Source organism: Bombyx mandarina, chromosome 16 (assembly GCF_030267445.1).
Source record: "Bombyx mandarina strain Sakado chromosome 16, ASM3026744v2".
Lineage (NCBI taxonomy): Eukaryota > Metazoa > Arthropoda > Insecta > Lepidoptera > Bombycidae > Bombyx > Bombyx mandarina.
Genome location: NC_143222.1, coordinates 13,722,729 through 13,743,032, shown reverse-complemented (window position 1 = coordinate 13,743,032; position 20,304 = coordinate 13,722,729). Strand labels below are relative to the sequence as shown.

The following is a 20,304-nucleotide window of genomic DNA, read 5'->3' as shown; positions in this document are numbered from 1 at the left end:
AATGCTTTAATTTATTATTAATTTATTAATGTCAACAAACCGTAATATTACGTTACAACCAACATATGTACTATCATATTTGATTCTATGTGGTTACACTTCATGTTTTCAGACATCTTTCTGATGGTATGTTGGCACGTGCAGTGAGTCGTCCCCATAAATGATTGCACGTTAAAGTGCAATGCACCGCAAAAGCTCTCCGCAAAGCATAAACCTTATTGTTTGAGATGATACCATCATCTCGTTTTTACCATCGCACCGCCCGCCATCGGAGTAGAGTTCATCCATACTACCTGGAGCCATTGTGTTCATCCATAGTGCGTTTTCAGAGGTCTTTTCACGTACCATCCGGCTTTGAAATGAGCTCCCCTCCACGGTGTTTCCGGAGCGCTATGACATATCCTTCTTTAAACGAGGCTTGTGGAGAGTACTTGACGGTCTGCCCCTGACATTGCCGAAGTCCATGGGCGACGGTAATCACTCACCATCGTGTGGACCGTATGCTCGTCTGCCTACAATAGCAATTAAAAAAAAAATGTCGGTTACTTATCTTGAACATTTACATCGGTATTGTGAGCATAAAGCCTTTTTTCATTGATTAGATATAATTGGTGTTTCCCTGAATTAATATTGTGTTGCATCACGCAGGCTCGCCGGCCGCGCGCTGGCGGGGCGGGTGTCGTGTTGCGCCTCGTCAGCGAGACGTCGGTAATGACGATAAGCAGAAGCCACGCATCTATTTGTTGATTCTGAACTTAATTGATATTAGCGGAGCGGGCCGTAGGTACTCGCATTATCTCGTAGAGGATGTTGACTGATCGCCTTTTGACTGATTACCGGGAACACGACACGTGGGAACGAATCCCGGCCGTACAACGGATCAATTGTGTCATATTACTCCGTATTGCTTCGTATTGCACATTGCTAATGTTAGATAATCGTTTCTAGGTAGATATTATTGCCACTATTTCATGTATTGGTTTTTGTTCGAATTATTTAGATTTCGCTCAGTATGCGATATCAAGTTTCGATCTTCGTGAGTGAAAAAATTATTTTACTGAATATTTTAAATATATGAATGTAATTTATGATGTTCCAATAGGTATTTCAAACTATAGACCTTTTGTCAATTTCCTCAAATTGAATAACATAGGTATATTTTGGTTCTTAGGCCCTTCTCTTCTCCCCTTCTTCCTCTCAGGAGGCGCCGGAGTCCGACATAACCCGGTCCGTTACCCCCCTCGACCGGGTATCCGTAAATGGATTCCCCAGCGTTAAAAAAAAAAAAAAGGTATATTTTAGTTAGTTAACATTTACTATTAGGATATCCCAAAATGTATACAACAAAACTTAATTAAACCGACAAACATTGATATCGAAACTACAAAAATTCATTATCAATCGAAAAAAAAAAGACACATCCGTCGATAATTCTATTTATATTTCCCACTGACGTTAGCAGGAAACGAAAAAAAAAAAACAGCGTCTATTATAATTTCTCAGGGAGCGTTATTTGTTACGATCTGTTTGTGGACGGGGGTAGGATGCTAAATTCCATATCTCGAACCGTTTAGCGTGTACATGCTACACGACTGTGAGAGATTGTGTCACAAGTGGCCACCGATTATGGTGGAAATGTTCCAGGTAAAGAATACGTCTGGGGACCTCCTCTGGAGTACATGACTTGAAGCGCTCACCGCTCACAAAATTAATCCATCAAGGAGCCTTAAGCTTCCTGCGGCTTCGTGATGACTTGTTTTACATTAAGCAAAATGCTGATAAAATTAATGATAACTTGAACCGAGCGATGTAATAAAAAAAAATTCCGTCGTCGTTTTAAAAAATAGCGAAAATTACACATCTGACTGCAGCATTGAAGTACCTACACAAAGTTTCAGAGAAGTTAACGACGAAATAATTTGATTTTTTAGCATGAATTCAAGAAAAAATTTCAAAGTTTTAAAACAATTACAACACACAGCCGCCATAAGTGCACGATCAAATATGATATGTGGAGGCTGGTGAGCTGCTGCGTGCACTCGTGGAGAGGAGTCATGGTAACACCAGAAACTTATTGGCGAGAGAAGTAGACGCGACTTTTATCTTCTTATTTGCATCCAGCGGTGGCGGTACTCATTATGTTCGATAGCAGTTTGGTAAAAATCGTAATAATTAATACGCTTTATTAGCTTCATATGTATGTTAGAATGTAACGGAATCTTTGAACATGATTTTGAAGTCTTCAAAACGTCGGATTAACTCGAAATTTGGCATATACTTATTAAGGACCGATGATTGAATTGTCATCTTTTAAACTGTTTGATCCGTTATCCTTACTAGGATAATCAGGATTAGCGATTTTTTGTTTTCCTGAGACCCGGAGTGTCTGCGTTGCATTTCAACTAAAAAATGAAATATAAATAATAGTTTAAAAAAACTAAAAAAATACGCTTTTATAGAAAATCCAATTAAAAAATAGAAAATAAATTTAAATTAAAAATAGTGTAAGAAAAAATGATTTTACTGTAAACAAAGCGTGGGGTGCTTTTCAGGATATTGTCAAAATATTTATAGCTATTATCCCAGGTCAGTCTGTTTTACCATTGCGAAAGCTAACTAAAAAAAGGAAATTGTTGGGAAATCGCGAAAATGTTAGAATAGTTGATTAGGTAATTATCGATACTAAAATGTTATTTTGATGATTTTTTATTAATTAGAAATTTTATAGGTTTTGAAATTTTGCCTCTTAGTTATATACCTAGGTGTACGGCTTAATGTCGATTCATGCTTAATGTCATGTTACTATATATGTTTACACGGCGCTATGTGCTTTCCGCAAACTGTTAATAGTTCAACTGAAGTTATCGTATTACCAATTATATTAATTTAATGTGAACTAATTGTATTACTTTTAATTCTTATTTGATATCGAGTGGGAAAAAACTCACAGCCCAGTTTGCTCTGATGATTATAAGTGGTTTACATAAGTCGTCCGTGGGCTCGGCGGCGCAAGGAGGGCAGACCATCCACTGTTTAGCTCAAATTCTATGGATTAGTCATGAATCATCAATGATTCATTCACTCGTACCACCACGTCACTATTTACATTCGCTACGCAAATACCACAGACAATGCCAACTATGTGCTATATTGTGATATATTTATTTAGTCTGTTTTGAGTAATGTAGATTACAAAACATTAAAAGTACATTGCGAATGCAGTGCAAACTAATCTGTGGACATTTCTCTATAATCGCACTCAGTCAATTTGCGGAACTTTATCTTGAATTTCTTGTTTAACTGTTTTTTCCGTTGCATTCTAAAGATATGTTATATCTCCGACAAAATAATTCTAATAAACGACGTTTTTCACAAAGCATGGGTGTGCTGTAATTTTTCAATTTACATATATACAGGTGTATGTGTGTAGTAGTACGTCTGGAGCGTATTTTTTAAAAGTTTATTATGTACTTAAAGAGTTAATGACCGACTATGAACGATTGTTAGCCTTGTACGAGATCGATGGATCCTTTACGAGACTCTCAGATAATTTGTTCGTCCGCGTTGTAGACCATGGACCACGTAGGTTACGACAATCCAAAGACCTGCATTAAGCTCACCTAGGGCAGCACCGGATGTATGTATTGCTATATTAAGCCCGACAGTGTGCGTTAGTTCTTGATTGTCTATTGGCTGTGCCAGGGATGGCGCTGAGCCGCTAAGGCTGTCTTGCCTTGTTTCAAGGACGTGCCGTACTAGACTACAGCATCAGGGACCTCCACCCCACAGTCCATACACAGTTACAGAGGAATTGAGTTTTGGATTTTTTTGGTAAAAACGCACCCGCATTATGTTGTAGACAAGGCTAAATAGATATGTGGAATGTCTTTATTGATTTGAAAACCGTTTTCTTGTTTCAGCACCTCACTGCCCAAATGATAGGTCAGCCAATTTTTGTTGTATAGTCCTAATTGTCAGCACGAGCTGTACTCAACAACGAGTGAGCTACCCGGCAAGAGCACGTGTTAATAAACTTGATAAAGCAATACCAGTTCGTTCACCTTTGTACAGAGATTAGGTGTGTTTGCAGTGTTGGGAAACTGTGATGCATGAGCCTTGAGCTGGCCGAGGAACTACGAGACTGATAACAGACTGTACTTACTGATCTATTTATACTGTGTATAATTTATACTGTGTACATTCGAAGCGTATCTACTTGATTTTATTTTTTATTAATGGCATATGATTTTTTTTCTTTAGAATTTTTTTATTGCTTAAATGGTTACCAGAGCCCATAGACATCAACAACATAGATACCGCTACCCACCTCGAGATACGAGTTCTAAGTCAGTTTTATTGTTTAATTAATGTAAAGTTTATGTAAAGCGGGTGTTAAGTTGAATTGTATTAAGTTGGTCGTGCGAGCACTGCGCGTCCGCCGCCCGTCGCCTATCCCTCACCTTCAGTTTTTTTTTTGCCCTTGTAGGCAGACGAGCATACGGCCCACCTGATGGTGAGTGGTTACCGTCGCCCATGGGCTTCAGAAATACCAGGGGCAGAGTCAAGCCGCTGCCTATTTATTTTTATAAAGAAATTTTAGATTTTATAAACGAAAAAGATTCATCCATTAATGTTATTGCACTACGACGACATTGCTTCGAACGAGGTCTGGCATGGTATTGTCGGTGTCCATATACAGAGAGTAAGTACTCACCACCGGCGCATTACAAGATCACAAAAGTCAAATGAACAATCTAATTAAGACACAGCTTAGAAAGGAAACATTGTAAGTCAAACACAGAAATAACTTGAGAGTTAAGTTACACCTGCATCTTGTTTGCACAGCATACCTTTGACTGATAGCGTGGCGCCGTGCATCCAACGCACACACAATGTCGTAAATTCTTTTATATATGTACAGATTTTATTTAAATATATATTCATTTGTTTTATCACAGACGGAGCGTTTTGTTTAACTTAAAGATCTGAAGTTGAAACTAAATGAAGTTAAATGACTCATTTACTTTTAAATATTATAACTCGTGTCTATGGCTAAACCTTTGGTTATTTCTAACAAAAACAACTATAGTATGTATTCACGAACAAAGACTCACTTAACTTTATTGACTTCGAGAGAAACCGAACTCTTTGCTCCGGGAGACAAGAAAAAACGCTCAAGTTGTCAAAAGTTGTTTTTTAAACAACGAGTCAAAAGGAGCAAGGAAGCGACCGGCGCGCAACAACAACGATTAACGGTTTACGATCGCGAGGGCAGGCTGTACAAACAGCGCCTAATGAACTTGTTGTCATTGTCGGTGGTGACGCTTTGATGTGCACTCGATCGGGTTTTTATTAGCCGGCGCTGGCGGTCGTGCGAGCGCCTCACATCCAACCGATACTAACGCTACTAACACGCATTTTGATTGATTTCAACACATTACACGTGTACCGCAAAGTCCGAGCGAGCGTGCGCGGGCGTGACATGTGCATGTTCTCCGCAGATACGTTTTGAGCTCACACGTACTCGTCGGTCAGCACGAGGGGAATTTATAATGTGACAAAGTTTCAATAAACAATATTACATTCGATTTCAAGAACTTCTTTCGTATCAGGGTGTTTTGCTTTTAGTAAAACTGACATAATCAAACCAAACCAAATGAATGTACTGACACTGATCTTATCGTGCGGTAATTGTATGTTTGGATATGGCGGTGAAGGTTTTAAGATGGTAACGTCTAAGGTAATCTACACAACTACATATCTGCAATTTGACGCATATAAGATAATAGCATGTATACAAAGTGCACCGTGCAGACCCGTGGCTGACCTGATCTCCCGTTTGATATCGTCATAGTCCCTCTGGTTGTCCAGCCGCGCCTCCAGCCTCGCTATGTGTTGCTTCTTCTCATCTAGACGCTCCTCCAGCCTCTGGAGCTGTTGTGCGTGGGCTTCTTGCAATGCTGACAGAGACGCCTGCAGTCTTCTTACGTCTTCTACTAATTGAGCGATCTGTGGAGAGAACGAGTCAAGTTACTTGGTTGAACAACTAAAACGGTCGGTGCAGTTGTTAAGTTAGGTTAGAGGGCCTTTTTGAGACACGCTCGCGTACTGCCGCGCTGTGTCCTCGTTGCGAAGATGGGACCGGACGAGTCCATTATCTTGCAGAAGGAGGTGGGGGAGCGAGAGAGGGAAAACTTTTCTTCCCTCTTGGCGTCGTACAACCGCCGCCGAGCCGGGGATTAGAGCAGGGCGTTCGTCCAGCTCCCACCAATATAAGAAGGCGGCTTCCTCCTCCTAATGGTCACGGATGACCTAATGGGGTCGAGGCTGCGTCGCACGCTACCGTCACTCCAGCGAGCTGGCACCAGGAGGACGGGACGACGCGTTGGCAGCTACGGTCCGCGTTTTCGTCGTCGCCGGACGTACTCTGGAAGAGCAATCCGGTCGGCGGTGTATCACGTTTCGACCAGGTGCGCTGGTTCTAGGGGGGGTATCCCAGAACACCAGAGGCACTACCTGGTCGGTCTGACGGGCCCCCGTACCGCGGAGACCGGCGTCGTTGATCGTTGACGATCGCCTCGGTCGGGTGTCCTCGGGGAGGAACGCGAGTCTGGTTGTAATGTTGACGCGGACCGGAGGTCAGGTGAGTGAGTGTAAGGAGAGTTCTTTGGTAGGGACCTAAAAACATCCTTGGGCCCGCGGTCCGTTCTCACCGTCAAAACCTGCATACCCCGCGCACCCTCTAGGCACGGACACTTTTTGTCAGAGGTTTTTCCCCCTGGACTAAAAAAAAAAGGATAACGGCCCGGCAAGGCCCTCTTTCTACATCAGATATCACGGGAGACAGCTTGTTAGAATTCACACGTCGCTAAGTCTGCTCAGCTGTGCTCACGGACAGTTGGATATCAATGTGTTTATAGTATTCTTATTTAATACGGAAGGTGGTGTTTAAGTTGTATTTTATTGTAAGTTAATTTAGAAGAATGAATAAAACAAACCAAGAAAAAGCTTCGTCTGTGCTGACACTGACAGTAACTGCATTCGGTATACGACCGAACAACGACTCAGCAACCAACGCGCGACAACTACTGACTGTGTGTGTGTGTCATCTGTTACATGGTCGGCCATTTTTAAAGTAATAAAACTTAATTTACATTCACAACAAAATGATTGAATTCGTCAAACAAATCTTCGCGTTTTTGTTTGATACGCATAATATATTTAATTACACTATAAACTCATATAATAATATATTGTACTGCGGCAATCTAATGAAGTTTCTAGTGAAGAGATTGATCCATGTAATGTAACTGTAGGTTCTTATATCTGATAAGAAAAATGATACAAATATTTACTACTGTGCTGATGTTATATTTAGTTGATAACATATTTTATATTGTGTGCTTTATTCGTAAGGCGACTAAAGTTTTAAAGATATTGTTTAGCAGCAGCGGGTGGCATCAAGGGTTGACTTAAATCGAAGTCCGAAGCTAAAACTGACAACTACTAAGACCAGCACTAATATCCGTCAGGCAGTCGTCCCGACAGTGGAAATATCCTTCAATGTATAACACATAAAACATACGTGTCGTCCACAAACAGATATCGTCGAAAGAAAATTATAGGTAATACCTCCGGTGATTAAGGTACGTCATAGTAATTATAGAAAATCGTTCTTTATTTGAATGGTTTTAAAGTTGAGATTGGTCTGTAAGGGTCGATGTATCGGCCTTCGGTAAGTATCAATTGTTCAGTGTCGGGTAGAGTGCAGTCGACCGCGGAGATGCGTATCGCTCCAAGACGGACGCCGCGGATGCCAAGGTCCCCGACAATGACATGTCAAGCAGAACGGCGCGAGTCGCGACCAGTGTGAAGCCCGCGCTCTAATGTGGGACGCTCCAATCAACACCTTGGAATACGTTGAAGGTCTCAACCATTACCAGCCTTTGCGGTCTATTACAGTACAACCCAGACCTCATGGTTCAAGGTGGCAACTGCCAGCAGTGAGCACGTTTCATGGCTAATGGGATTATAGACACATTAGTAACATAAAATATGTATATAGTGTATTATTTTATTTACATCAAAATACAGTTTAGCCTAGTAAAACTATAGCACAAATTGAGAAACAACATTTAAAGCTATTGCTTCACCACTTTTGTATGTTTTTTTATATTTCAAAATCCCAAATTGCTTTTATATTTCTAATGTTCCTTCTTCTAATGTTTCAATATTCAAAATTCCATTTATGTCATCTTTATAACATATTAACCTCTTTTAAGACAAATCGTATAGAGTTTACATGTATTACATAAATACTTTATGTTGTATGTATTTCATTATTTTACATTTGCATTGAGACCAAAATCAAACAACTAAATGACAAAGATGTTTAAAAATAGGAAACGAACGACAATTTGACGGTTTTTTGACAATTTACGTCAAGACTGTATTATTATGTTAGTTGATCTTTGATTTCAATGTGTACTCTATGGATAATTACAGAAATTAGCTGCAAAAACAACCCTGAGTACACTCAATTGTATGCTTTATAGCCGAGTACTTAAACGACAAAACCACGTGAACAAGAAGCATGCCTTGACATACCTAAGTAAGTTGATAATAGAGTAAATAACATTCGAAGTGGCCTTGAATGAACGAATGCTGTAAATGTTCGTTTCATTAATTTTTTTTTTTAATCCCCTTCAACGAGATGTCGTAAATGTTATGACGTCATTATTGTAAAGCGCACTTGATGGCTTTTATCAAATTTATAATATCATTAAATTATAAAATAAATCTTTGGAGATTTACCGCGATCATAGTTCGGTGTTATCAGGTGCGCGCGACCGCCGAGGTCGGCTTCACTCGACTTACCCTCGCACTGGAAGTCGCGCTGGGCTCCACGGGGACCCTACTGATACGTCTCTCCGAGCCAAGAGTTCTGACCGCCTCATCAGGTAAAAGATAAATAAATACGAAACTCTGTTCCCCGTCATGAGGGTTCATCTAATTTGTGAACAAAACGTATAAAACTGTAGGATCGGAGCGGACATCCTCTGGTCGCGCCCCGCGCCGCGTGTAATTATCGTCTTAATTCGGTGGCGCGCTGACCGCCACTAGCCGCGGTCCACTGCGCGGCTGTAGCGGGTACATAGGGCGCCCGCACTGTGCAAGTCATAGAAGATATAGACATAACTCACTGAGTTTTTCGCCGGATCTTCTCATTGATTCGCGATTCCGCTAGTAGATTCAGCGAAGCACTGCTCTTGCTAGGGGACTAGTGTTAGCACATTCTCTCAGGTTGAGCCCGTGAGCTCACCTACCGGTCCGCGCGTAGTTGGGATAGCTCCTTAGGGTACCAACGATTTGGAAGGGAAAAAAAAAAGTGATATTCCTTATGTTCATGAATAATATACTTAGTTTCAATACGATGTACGATTTATTATTTCAACGGATTCAAGGCTTTGTCGTTTGGCGTGTAAAGTATTACTTACGTAATATAGTTAAACGCCTTTATATCTTCAATGGAATTTAAAATTTATTACCCCCCCCCCCCGGGCCGAAAGTGGCAAATTTAGTCCCGCTGCGCTAAACAAACTTGCCACTTTCCGCCTTTGTCGGACAAAAAAATAGTATACAGCCCTTGGAAAGTAAAGAAGTAAACCTCAGATCACATGTTTGTTATATGTGATCTGAGGCTTTTCTTATTTTCCTTCCCAAGGGATATATCCCAATACTATTACTGTTTATCTCGTGTTTACGTAATTGTATATCATATCGTACCAGTGATTTGAATCAGTAAGTGTACAATTATACAATTGTATAAATGTTATTCCAGGAAAACTCGTCTGTTTATATCTTGCGCCGCGTATTCCTTTGTAGGGGTTGAAGGGCAACCCCCGACAATTGCCTACAATCGTTACTATAACGTTGTCGGTGCTCGCCACAGCTTTTTACCGGTCGTTTTTAGTTTAATTGTAGCCTCGTGTCTACGGACGTCTCTTAAATCCAGATTAAACTTTAAATTTTCACGTAAAAATGTTACAAGTTGACGAGGTTCGGTCTAGTTTGATGTTTTAACTTTTTAATTAGACTAGTGCATGTTATGTCGTGTGTTGAGGAAATAGCTTCGGTGTCATGTGGGTCATTACTTCGCCCACGCTCTGGCGACTTCTGGGATCAACCCCCGGCCTCAAGTTGTGTCACTCGGAGTTCAACAATACTTACCGAGATATACATTACGAGAGGCGTACTGACTGTGGGCCATGTCAATGGTATATACCAAGGGCGTCAGTGGCCAGTCAATATCGGGTAGTTTTTATGAAATTGTTAGCTCCCCGTGTTATGTGTTTCGTTATCCTGGCCCCTCTGTCCCCTAGTGACGCAGGTACAATAGAGTTACACTATTAACTATATTTCACTTCAGAATTCAAAACGGCAGACACATTTAAAAGTCCGCAGTAAATAAAATCACTAATTTGAAGACACATGACCCCATAAAAGTATGGTAATGTAAGAATAAAGCATGATTTCTTTGTTGGAGTGGCTGATAAGGTCGCCGGAGACAGTTGGCCGTTATTTATTGCTGTGGAGCATCCAGTTCTTGAAGGGTTGCAGCGGGGAATGCGCTGATAGCCACACGTGATGCATTTATGCAGACGAGGTCTCGTTAAGGTTACTTCTTAATATGCATGTGCTTTGTTTTGTACAAGGCGGCTTCAGGGTCGGACAATATACTGCCACGTTTGATATACGATAATTTTGTGTCATAGCGACACCTCATGCCGCAATACGAACGGCTTGGGATCGAGAAGGTAGTGGTAGAGTTGGTATTACTACCACGGATGAGCGGAGGGCATCTGGAGGCGGAGGCTCACCCGGCCGGCTGATGAAAAGCTCAACATACTAATTATTCGGGTGGAATTCCCTGTAATTTGATTTTGTTTATTGCTACAGGAAAATTGCAGGCAGGAAAATTTACTTCCTCTTTTTTCCACTAAAATAACCAAGCGAATAATGCCTATTTAGTTTCATCGGTATCAGTAAATTAGCAATAAGATTTAATTTCAGTCACTCGGCTGTACATGCACCGATAGGATGACATTTGAGTCAATAATGTTATTGGCGTTGTGTTGATGCGCAGCAAGAGCTCAGTCGGAGGTTCTAGGGCGACAAACGACAGACAAACGACAGACAGACAATAAACGAGACCAAACTTATAATTGCTTCATTTCGGTTGTCTGCGATCGGAAACGGTTGCGCTGCTCCGCGGAATTCTGTGCCTTTGCTGAAAAACATATTCAGCTGTAGCGGATTTGTTCTGTTTACAATCAAATTATTTAAAGATTTTTTTAGTTCCTCTATATTTTATCTCGAGTCTGACACATACCCAGTGTCGAGCCAAAATCTAAAATGTACAAATGATTCTATGATTGATGAATAAATAGTTTACGTGTCACGTGAAAAATGATATTCATTACAGTTATAACCATCTCCGATGTTTCGTTGATAACAAATTATGTTTTAATGCTCCGAGATTATGTTTAAGAACGCAATAGAAAATCTGTAGGTATATAATTGGCGTCATTATTTGCTTCGAGCTAATGTCGACCATGTTTGCTAATGTCAAAAACCGAATTGACGTTCCAATTTGAAAGTTTCGAACGCCGAAATGATTGCCAGCGTTGAATTAAAATTTTTACCTGACTCGCACGATTTGACGTCTGATTGACAGCTCTGACGTTTATTGTCAATCGGAGCCGCGTTCCGACCGAGCGTTCTGTTAAAATTTTGAATATTTATGAATTGTGTGAATTGTCCCGTCGTGTTAAAATAACGTTTTCATTTTATCACTTTTAATTTGGTATAGATTCGCTGCAAAAGCTCGTTATATTGTTCGGTAAAAGGTAAAACGGATAGTTGGAAAATCTCTTTTCGAAATTCCCGTCCAACTGTTCAATCATTCACGTCATTTATCATTTCACGTCCGACAGAGAGCCAGTAAAAGGGAAACTAAACTCGGACGTAGGAAGTGGAGCGTCTTTTTATTCTGTTGGTACGCCTCGCTCAGGTCGGAAGCTTAGTTTTGCCCTTACTACGGTCTTAGCTTAGGTTCTGAAAAAAGTATTTATCTACATTTATAAATTTATACCGACTTTTTATGAAGCCGCTTGTTTGAAATGTTACGTCTGAAGATATAAATGTATTATCACTTGTTACTTTCAGTAAGCCTATGTTTGACAAGTGGCGTGGCGTTAAGTTGGGCGTGTTCAGATCCGCGGTCGTGAGTTCCTCTTGAGGAGTACTATACCAAGCTCCGATGTACTTCTTCAGACATCTCGTGTCGTGAGTTGTAAGTCAACACTCATTTAGTGTACAATACGTAACTCACAAACAGCATAAACATCTCTAAGCTTCCGAAACATAATTTTCCTTCCTGTGGTAAGACCAAGACTCCGATTTTCCCCTGCTTTGAATTTCATTGAGCTAATAACTCTGTCCGCCGCCGGCCGACCTCATGTTTGACCAGTTTGACACACCGCCGACATGAATCCCACTTTATGATGGCGGCTGTATCGCGGCGTACTTTTTTCCGTATAAATTCCGTCCGTCCATATGTCGACTTGTCTCGTGAGTTCCTTTGTGATTGAGCCTCATCTATTGTCAAAGAGAATCGATGCGGGTTTGCTTTTATTAGTTCCTCTATATTGACGTTGTTCTTTCACTTTTCATTTTTAATGGGATTTTCGTTCTTTTGATTGGATTTTCGTAGGATTGAACGTCAATCATTATGACTTGTGTTGCACTAAACAACACTATAGAAAGTATCACTAGCGGTTAGCTTTAGCTTTAGTTGGAGTTTAGCGTAAATGAAAATTAATTGAATTGTGGTGGTTAAATAAAATTAATTTACTGGTGGTAGGTCCTCTTGTGAGTCCGCACGGGTAGGTACCACCACCCTGCCTATTTCTGCCGTGAAGCAGTAATGCGTTTCTGTTTGAAGGGTGGGGCAGCCGTTGTAACGATACTTGAGACCTTAGAACTTTATATCTCAAGGTGGTGGCGCATTTACGCTGTAGATGTCTATAGGCTCCAGTAACCGATTAACACCGGGTGGGCTGTGAGCTCGTCCACCCATAGAATGAGTCGACGTTTTATCGTTTATTAGCACTTTGTTCTGTTTATTAGGATATTCTTCTTATGTTCTTAGGATAGTCTTATTATGTTCCAACAAAAATGCAACATATAAAGTTAGTAAGCTACAGTATTCTTTTTTTTTTTTTTTTTATTGCCCTTGTAGGCAGACGAGCATACGGCCCATCTGATGGTGAGTGGTTACCGTTGCCCATGGACTTCAGCAATGCCAGGGGCAGAGCCAAGCCGCTGCCTACAAAATTCTATACAAAATAACTGTTACACGGTAAACTGGGCAGTCGACGTTATAAATGAAAACCTACATCATATAATTTATATATTAATACGTGAAGCAAAAACTTTGTATCCCTTTTTACGAAAATTGCGCGGACGGAGGAGAATGAAATTTTCCACACTTATAGAGAAGGAGTGCAGAATGTTAATATTTTTTAAAATAATGCATAAAAGATACATTAAATCAGGAAAAAAAAACATTACACACACTACATACCATGTATTTGACGCACACACGCATGCATACTGTTTATTGTCAAACTTTTGTTCTTGACGTCTGTGGTCAAATTGAGAATAGATTAAATATTGTTTGTCTTTATTAATATTTTTTTATAGTGTAGTCTTGGCGATATTTGTGATTATAGAAGTATAAAATACAATCATAAGAGTGTACAAACTTATTATACAATTCCAATTAATTATTATAGTCGAATTTCGACTACTGCGGGACCTCTAGTATAAGTAATATTTTAAAGAAAAATTGTATTTTAATTAAAAGTATACTCGGATAAATCGGATAACGTTTAAGCCGCCAGCCCGACTAGTATTGAAGCTACGTTCTGGAACGCCGAAATAAGTCTGACTTTGATTTACGTCTGATTTTCCTTTTTTTTTCCTACCTAAGCTGAGAGCCTTGAGAGGCTATTTCAGCGTAACCCTAACTTTGTAGGTGAGCTCACGGGGCTCAAACCTGATGACGTTGCTAACACGAACCCTAGCAAGAGCCGTGCTTCGCAGAATCTACCACCGGATCGGAAACGCGACCCACTGAGAAGATCCGGTGAGAAACTCAGTGGGCTGTGTCTGAGAGTTAATTTACTCGTCGAGCCCTTTGTCGCAAGCGACGGGTTCGACAAGAACGGTGACCGGTGCTTGAAGTACCTAAAAGCACCGTTAGTGGATCGGGAGGATCCGAGATGACGTCTGATTTTCCCACAACCAACGCTACAACGAACCTACGCCTATCCTACCGCACGCTACTACTTCCAAAATCGCGAGTAATTCATAAGCAATAGTTATTCGAAACTATAACTACATACATACATACATCTATTTCCTTACTTTTTAATACGCTTTTATTAGCTTCAGACGTATGTATGTTAGTAACGGAATCTTTGAACATGACTTTGACTCCCTTCAAAACGTCGGATTTACCCGAAATTTGGTATACTTATTAAGGATCGGTGACAATAAAATATATAAAAAAAAATTGAAAAAAAATTAATGAAAAAATTGAAATTCAACTAAAAAATTTAGAATAAATAATAGTTTAAATAAATCCTAATAATAAATTTAAATAATATCCTGAAAAGCACCCCACGCTTTTTTTACAATAAAATTATTTTTTCTTGCACTATTTTTAATTCAAATTTATTAAAATTTATTATCTATTTTTTAGTTGGATTTTCTATAAAAGCGTATTGTGTTAGTTTTTTTAACGACTTTTACTTACTTATATTACTTATTACTATTACTTATACTATTACTATACTATTACTTATTTATTTTTCAAACGTTTAACATTACAACTATCATGTCACTAACAATGCTAATACAAATTCATTGCCACTTCAGCTTGCTTAAGCGTTGAACTATGTCGGTAAGTCTGGTTCTCTCGCGAAGGAGTTCGTTCCGGATAGGATCCCTTAGAGAAATACCGAGCATAGCTGGGTCGGTTCACAGCTCGCTGGGCGCTTTTAAACGCTTAGTGATCATTAAATAAAAAAAGCAATAGGTAAAATAGGGTTAATTTTGTTTTTTGGAACGAAGTTCCTTATGGGATGATGCGGAGGAGTACCCTAACCTTGAAAAAACGTCCGTAACGTAAGATTTTTATTAGTAATGCACACAGTGTACGACTTAACTTTATAATAACGTACAATAACGTACAAAAAATTATTATAAGTAATTAGAAGTTACGTAATATTGGGGCGGCTTGAGGCTCGAGGGCCGCACGATGACCACGCACGCGGCACAACAAGTACATCCGACGTTCTGATGCTAATATTTATGATTGACTATTGCCGATACATTTTTGAAGGTCCAGCTGTACGCGAGTTCCACCACCCACCCTCATTTCGTTAAAGTATTCTGTTTTCTATAATTTCCAGGCGATGTTACAGTAGTGCGGCGCGAGGTGGCGCATGGCGGGCCGAAACTTGCATTTGCAATTATTCTTAATTTACGAGCGCGTCCCTCGGTAGCGTTTAATACGTAGGTACGTATCTTTAGCTGAATTTGCTCGTTTTAAAAACCGTTGTATTTCTTTTTCGGAAATATATTCGATGTTAATAACACCTTGTGCTTTCTGGCGTTTCGTGAGGTTTGATTTAAAAGTGTTCGTGGAATAAATAGTCTGTACTGATAACGAGTTTTTTTAGTGCGGTTGCGGATAACCACCCGCCCCGAGTTATAAAATAGAGTCGATACGTGAATAAGTATGTCTAGTCTTCACAGTTTTTGATCTATATGGTTTGATTATTTTTTTCAGTTTTTTTTAATAATTGTTAATAGCGGTATGCAGCGGCTTGGCTGTCTTCCTGGCATTGCTGACGTCCATGGGCAACGGTAACCACTTACCATCAAGTGCGCCGTACAGTCGTTTGCCTACACGGACAATAAAAAAATGGTTATCCGATATCCCCCGCACCGCTTCCAGAACATTATACATCCGTGACGTCACCCTCCTTCCACGGTATTTGCACAACTCCTCAATGCTTTATTTCGTCTGTTTGTCTATTTGTTCAGTCTAATTAGAAAACTCGGAATCAGCTAATGCTCGTTATTGAATTTCATTTTATTATCGATGTATTTTGAGTACTTCGTTTTGACCGTTAGAGCTGTACGGATGCATGGCGCGAGCCAATGGCATAGGCGGCCACCGCACCGATCATTCATGCCGATGTGATTTTGTCCATTTCTTTATTGTTTAGTATTGATTTCGCCTGGTGCATGTCGTATGCCACTATTGAATTATTATCTGTAGTATTACTACAGATAATTAAAATTGTTTTTCATAATCACCAACACTACAAACAATGCACTGCGATCGATATAATTGCACACATTAAAACTAAAAATAGCACTCATTTAATGACGTGTAAAATAAATGAATTATCCTTTATCAATTATAGAGTTCGAGGGAAAATAGAAAAAAAATATTAAAAAGATACGTGAAACATTCAAGATGGCAATCGTCATAGATTAAAATACTTCTCAGACATGACCCGGCCTTCTAACGCAATTACTATACTACGCGCTCTGGCTGCCTCTGAGAGCCGCGCTCTTATTTCTGTGTAATTATAAATAAAATTGACAGTAATTGCGTTTATTTTTATAATGTGGGCTCGTTAAATATTTCTCGAATGTATGAAAATGTCAGTAATGCAGCGCACTAAAGTTAGACTTAATTAATGCAATTTAGCGAAACAGTGATTAAAGTTATAGAAACACGACATGTTTGCTTTATGAAAATGGAAGATTAATTGGCGCGGACGGGGTCGATTGGTTTAGAATTTTATTATTCCACTTCAAACTCGTATTCCAAGCATGAAATAATTATTATGACGGAGCTTGTACGTGCACAGTACAGATAGTACAGAGCGTATGGGATTCAAGCGTCGCCGCCGCCGAGAGGACTTACTGCTCAAATGGTTTTCAAAGACTTTGTAGTGCGTCATTGCTTATGAGGATGTTGGACAAAAACCAAACTGATGTGTCACGTCTTTGTTTGTCCGCTCTGTGTCGCGGCGGCGCGGCTAGGACTGGTCCGGTCGGGGGCGGCTTGCTTTGGTCTATTTTGTCGTTTAATTAACTACTATGAAATTTTAATGGCACGAGTGAGAGTTGAAACAGACAATTACGTTTTTTGCTCGCAAATAACTTCATACCTGTACAAGGTTTACTTGAAGCTTAGTGCTTCATTACTTTAGTGCTGTTTACTCTACGAATCATGGCGAGTCCAGCCGCCTCTTAGGCAAAACAACAAGACAAGGTTAACAAGAGTCGTTACTATTGTTAATGACAAGGTGCTGAGGTGGCATTATGTCATATAAAACCACAAACAAGAAATAAATGCTATTAAAAAATAATAAATAATCTGAATTTCGGAGTTGATCTTGTAAGCTCCCCCATCTCGGAGCTGGTGCAGAATCATTCCGCAAAGCACAAAAGGTCTATCGGAAGGAAAACGAAAGGGTAATACGGGCGTAAGATGCGCATCGTCACACACGGGCGCAGCCAACGCACAGGGCTGCCAACTCTAATCTATTTTAATTTATTCATTATATAATACTAAATTGTCGAATAGAATGTAATTTCATGAAGATTTTTATCATAGGTGGTGGGCAATCTACAGCGAAGAATGATTGCTGAAGAATGATTCACTCCACAGAGAGAGGGGCCATACTAATAGACAAGAAAACAGGTTAAACATTATAGGCTTGGCTCATAATAAAATACATTACCAGTAGGTTCCACATCGTTAGTATTTTGGGGATTTTACGACGAAGGGAAGATCTTCCACCGAGCGGATGATATTGCTCGGTAGACCGACGGTCCAAATGTTGTTGTTCCGAACTTGTATATATGCGCTTTATCTTGAAAATGCCGTAAGCGAGATTCAGGCATCTGTCAATTATCTTGCGTTGTATGATGGCTACCCGCCACATCACTCCCCTCCGAGACCGGAGGTCGTGTCATTTAGTTAGCGTTGTCTGTGCTGAGATTAGCTTGAAGTGCCAGTGCTTGCTCGAAGTTTGCGGTGAGTCGAAACTGAGCTTGAATGCTGCGTGATTGTCGCCAGTGCTGCTTGAAGTCTGCGGTGAGTCGAGACTGAGCTTGAATGCTGCGCGATGAGGCAGTGTAGGTGCGTGCCGTAGGGCCAGGAAGCGCGGTGAGTCGGCTGCGATGGTCCTGTTGAGGCTGCGATGCTGGCTTGCTGTGGGACGACTGTCGATGACTTGCTTTTATCTGCGAGGATGCGGGGATTGTGGTAGCCGAAGTTCTTGATGCGCTGATGATGAATCAGAAGGTTGCGTGTTCACATCTCGTCGCAGGTCACCAGTTTGGGGAGCTTAACGACAAAGGGAAGATCTTCCACCGAGCGGGTGATATTGCTCGGTAGACCGACGGTCCGAACGGTGTTGTTCGGAACTTGTATATATGCGCTTTATCTTGAAAATGTCGTAAGCGAGATTCAGGCATCTGTCAATTATCTTGCGTTGTATGATGGCTACCCGCCACATCACTCCCCTCCGAGACCGGAGGTCGTGTCATTTAGCGTTGTCTGTGCTGAGATTAGCTTGAAGTGCCAGTGCTTGCTCGAAGTTTGCGGTGAGTCGAAACTGAGCTTGAATGCTGCGTGATTGTCGCCAGTGCTGCTTGAAGTCTGCGGTGAGTCGAGACTGAGCTCGAATGCTGCGCGATGAGGCAGTGTAGGTGCGTGCCGTAGGGCCAGGAAGCGCGGTGAGTCGGCTGCGATGGTCCTGTTGAGGCTGCGATGCTGGCTTGCTGTGGGACGACTGTCGATGACTTGCTTTTATCTGCGAGGATGCGGGGATTGTGGTAGCCGAAGTTCTTGATGCGCTGATGATGAATCAGAAGGTTGCGTGTTCACATCTCGTCGCAGGTCACCAGTTTGGGGAGCTTAACGACAAAGGGAAGATCTTCCACCGAGCGGGTGATATTGCTCGGTAGACCGACGGTCCGAACGGTGTTGTTCGGAACTTGTATATATGCGCTTTATCTTGAAAATGTCGTAAGCGAGATTCAGGCATCTGTCAATTATCTTGCGTTGTATGATGGCTACCCGCCACAGTATTCGTGAACATACTTTACGTACGTAGGAGTCATTTGTGAACTAAGACATATAATTTTGTAAATATGTCATCATCACTCTCCTGCCCTTCTCCCAGTCACCTGGGGTCCGCGCAACATGTTTTCTTCTTCCATACTCCTCTAGCACATACCATTTCTTCGCTCACTCCCTTCTTACACATATCGTCTTTCACGCATCTTGTAAATATGTAAAAGTTGTGTTTGTTCGTGTTCGCTCGTTTAGTACCACCAACTCAAGAAGAGCTCGTGGTCCACTTGGTGTTGAGTCGATACCGATGGCGATAGCTACAACTACGTGATTACGTGAACTGCGTCTCATCTAATTATATTTATATATATATAAATATATGCATGTGTATAATAAAAATCTTACATTTATTTCTGGAAGAGCGGAGTCTCCTAATACAGGCTTGCACACGTAAAAGGAGACTCCAATCATTGTATTGTTTTGACTCGTTTTTTAAAATAAAGTATTTTTGTATTTTTTTTGTGTTTTGTATAATTCAGGGGAAATTACGGCACAATTAAAAAAAATCCGTTATCTGGTACCTGTAACACAAGTTCTTTACGAACTTAGCACGGGACCAGTTAACGTGGCGTGATTGTTAGTAAATATTTATTTATTTATTTATCTTTACAGCCTCCAGCCAGTAAACGATCAAACAGTTACTGTTCAACGATTAGATGTATGGTAGAGACAGCCCTGCGTTCACAATTTTGCATATTGCCCAAATCGCTCGGTACACCCTACAAGAATACATTTTTACTACCACGTTACAAAACTGTATTTGCTGCTCACAAACTTCCTATCGTTCTATTTTTAACCTTATTCTTTTGACACAAGGGCTAGTTAAATAATTACGATTGTAAATCCAAGTTGTTAAGTAATAAGGGTGACATTTTGAGGGATGTTACTGAGATCTTAATCGTGGAGTGTATTGCGTATTGATTTCTTTATTGTTTTAGTTTTCGTAGAAAATATTTGCAAGGTACTTTAGTTGGTGGACACTTGCGAGTACTTAATTAAAATTATGT

At 40.5% G+C, this 20,304-nt stretch overlaps 1 protein-coding gene across 5 annotated transcripts in view; it reads right to left on the bottom strand.

Annotated features, from left to right (window-relative positions):
• The window catches only part of cut (homeobox protein, cut), a 182,117-nt gene that overhangs the window by 30,447 nt on the left and 131,366 nt on the right, over positions 1-20,304 (bottom strand). For all 5 annotated transcript variants that reach the window (XM_028171142.2, XM_028171143.2, XM_028171145.2 and 2 more), the window contains one exon: positions 5,828-6,009. In XM_028171142.2, coding sequence (XP_028026943.2) covers positions 5,828-6,009 — 182 coding nt within the window. The remainder of the gene's footprint in view (positions 1-5,827; positions 6,010-20,304) is intronic.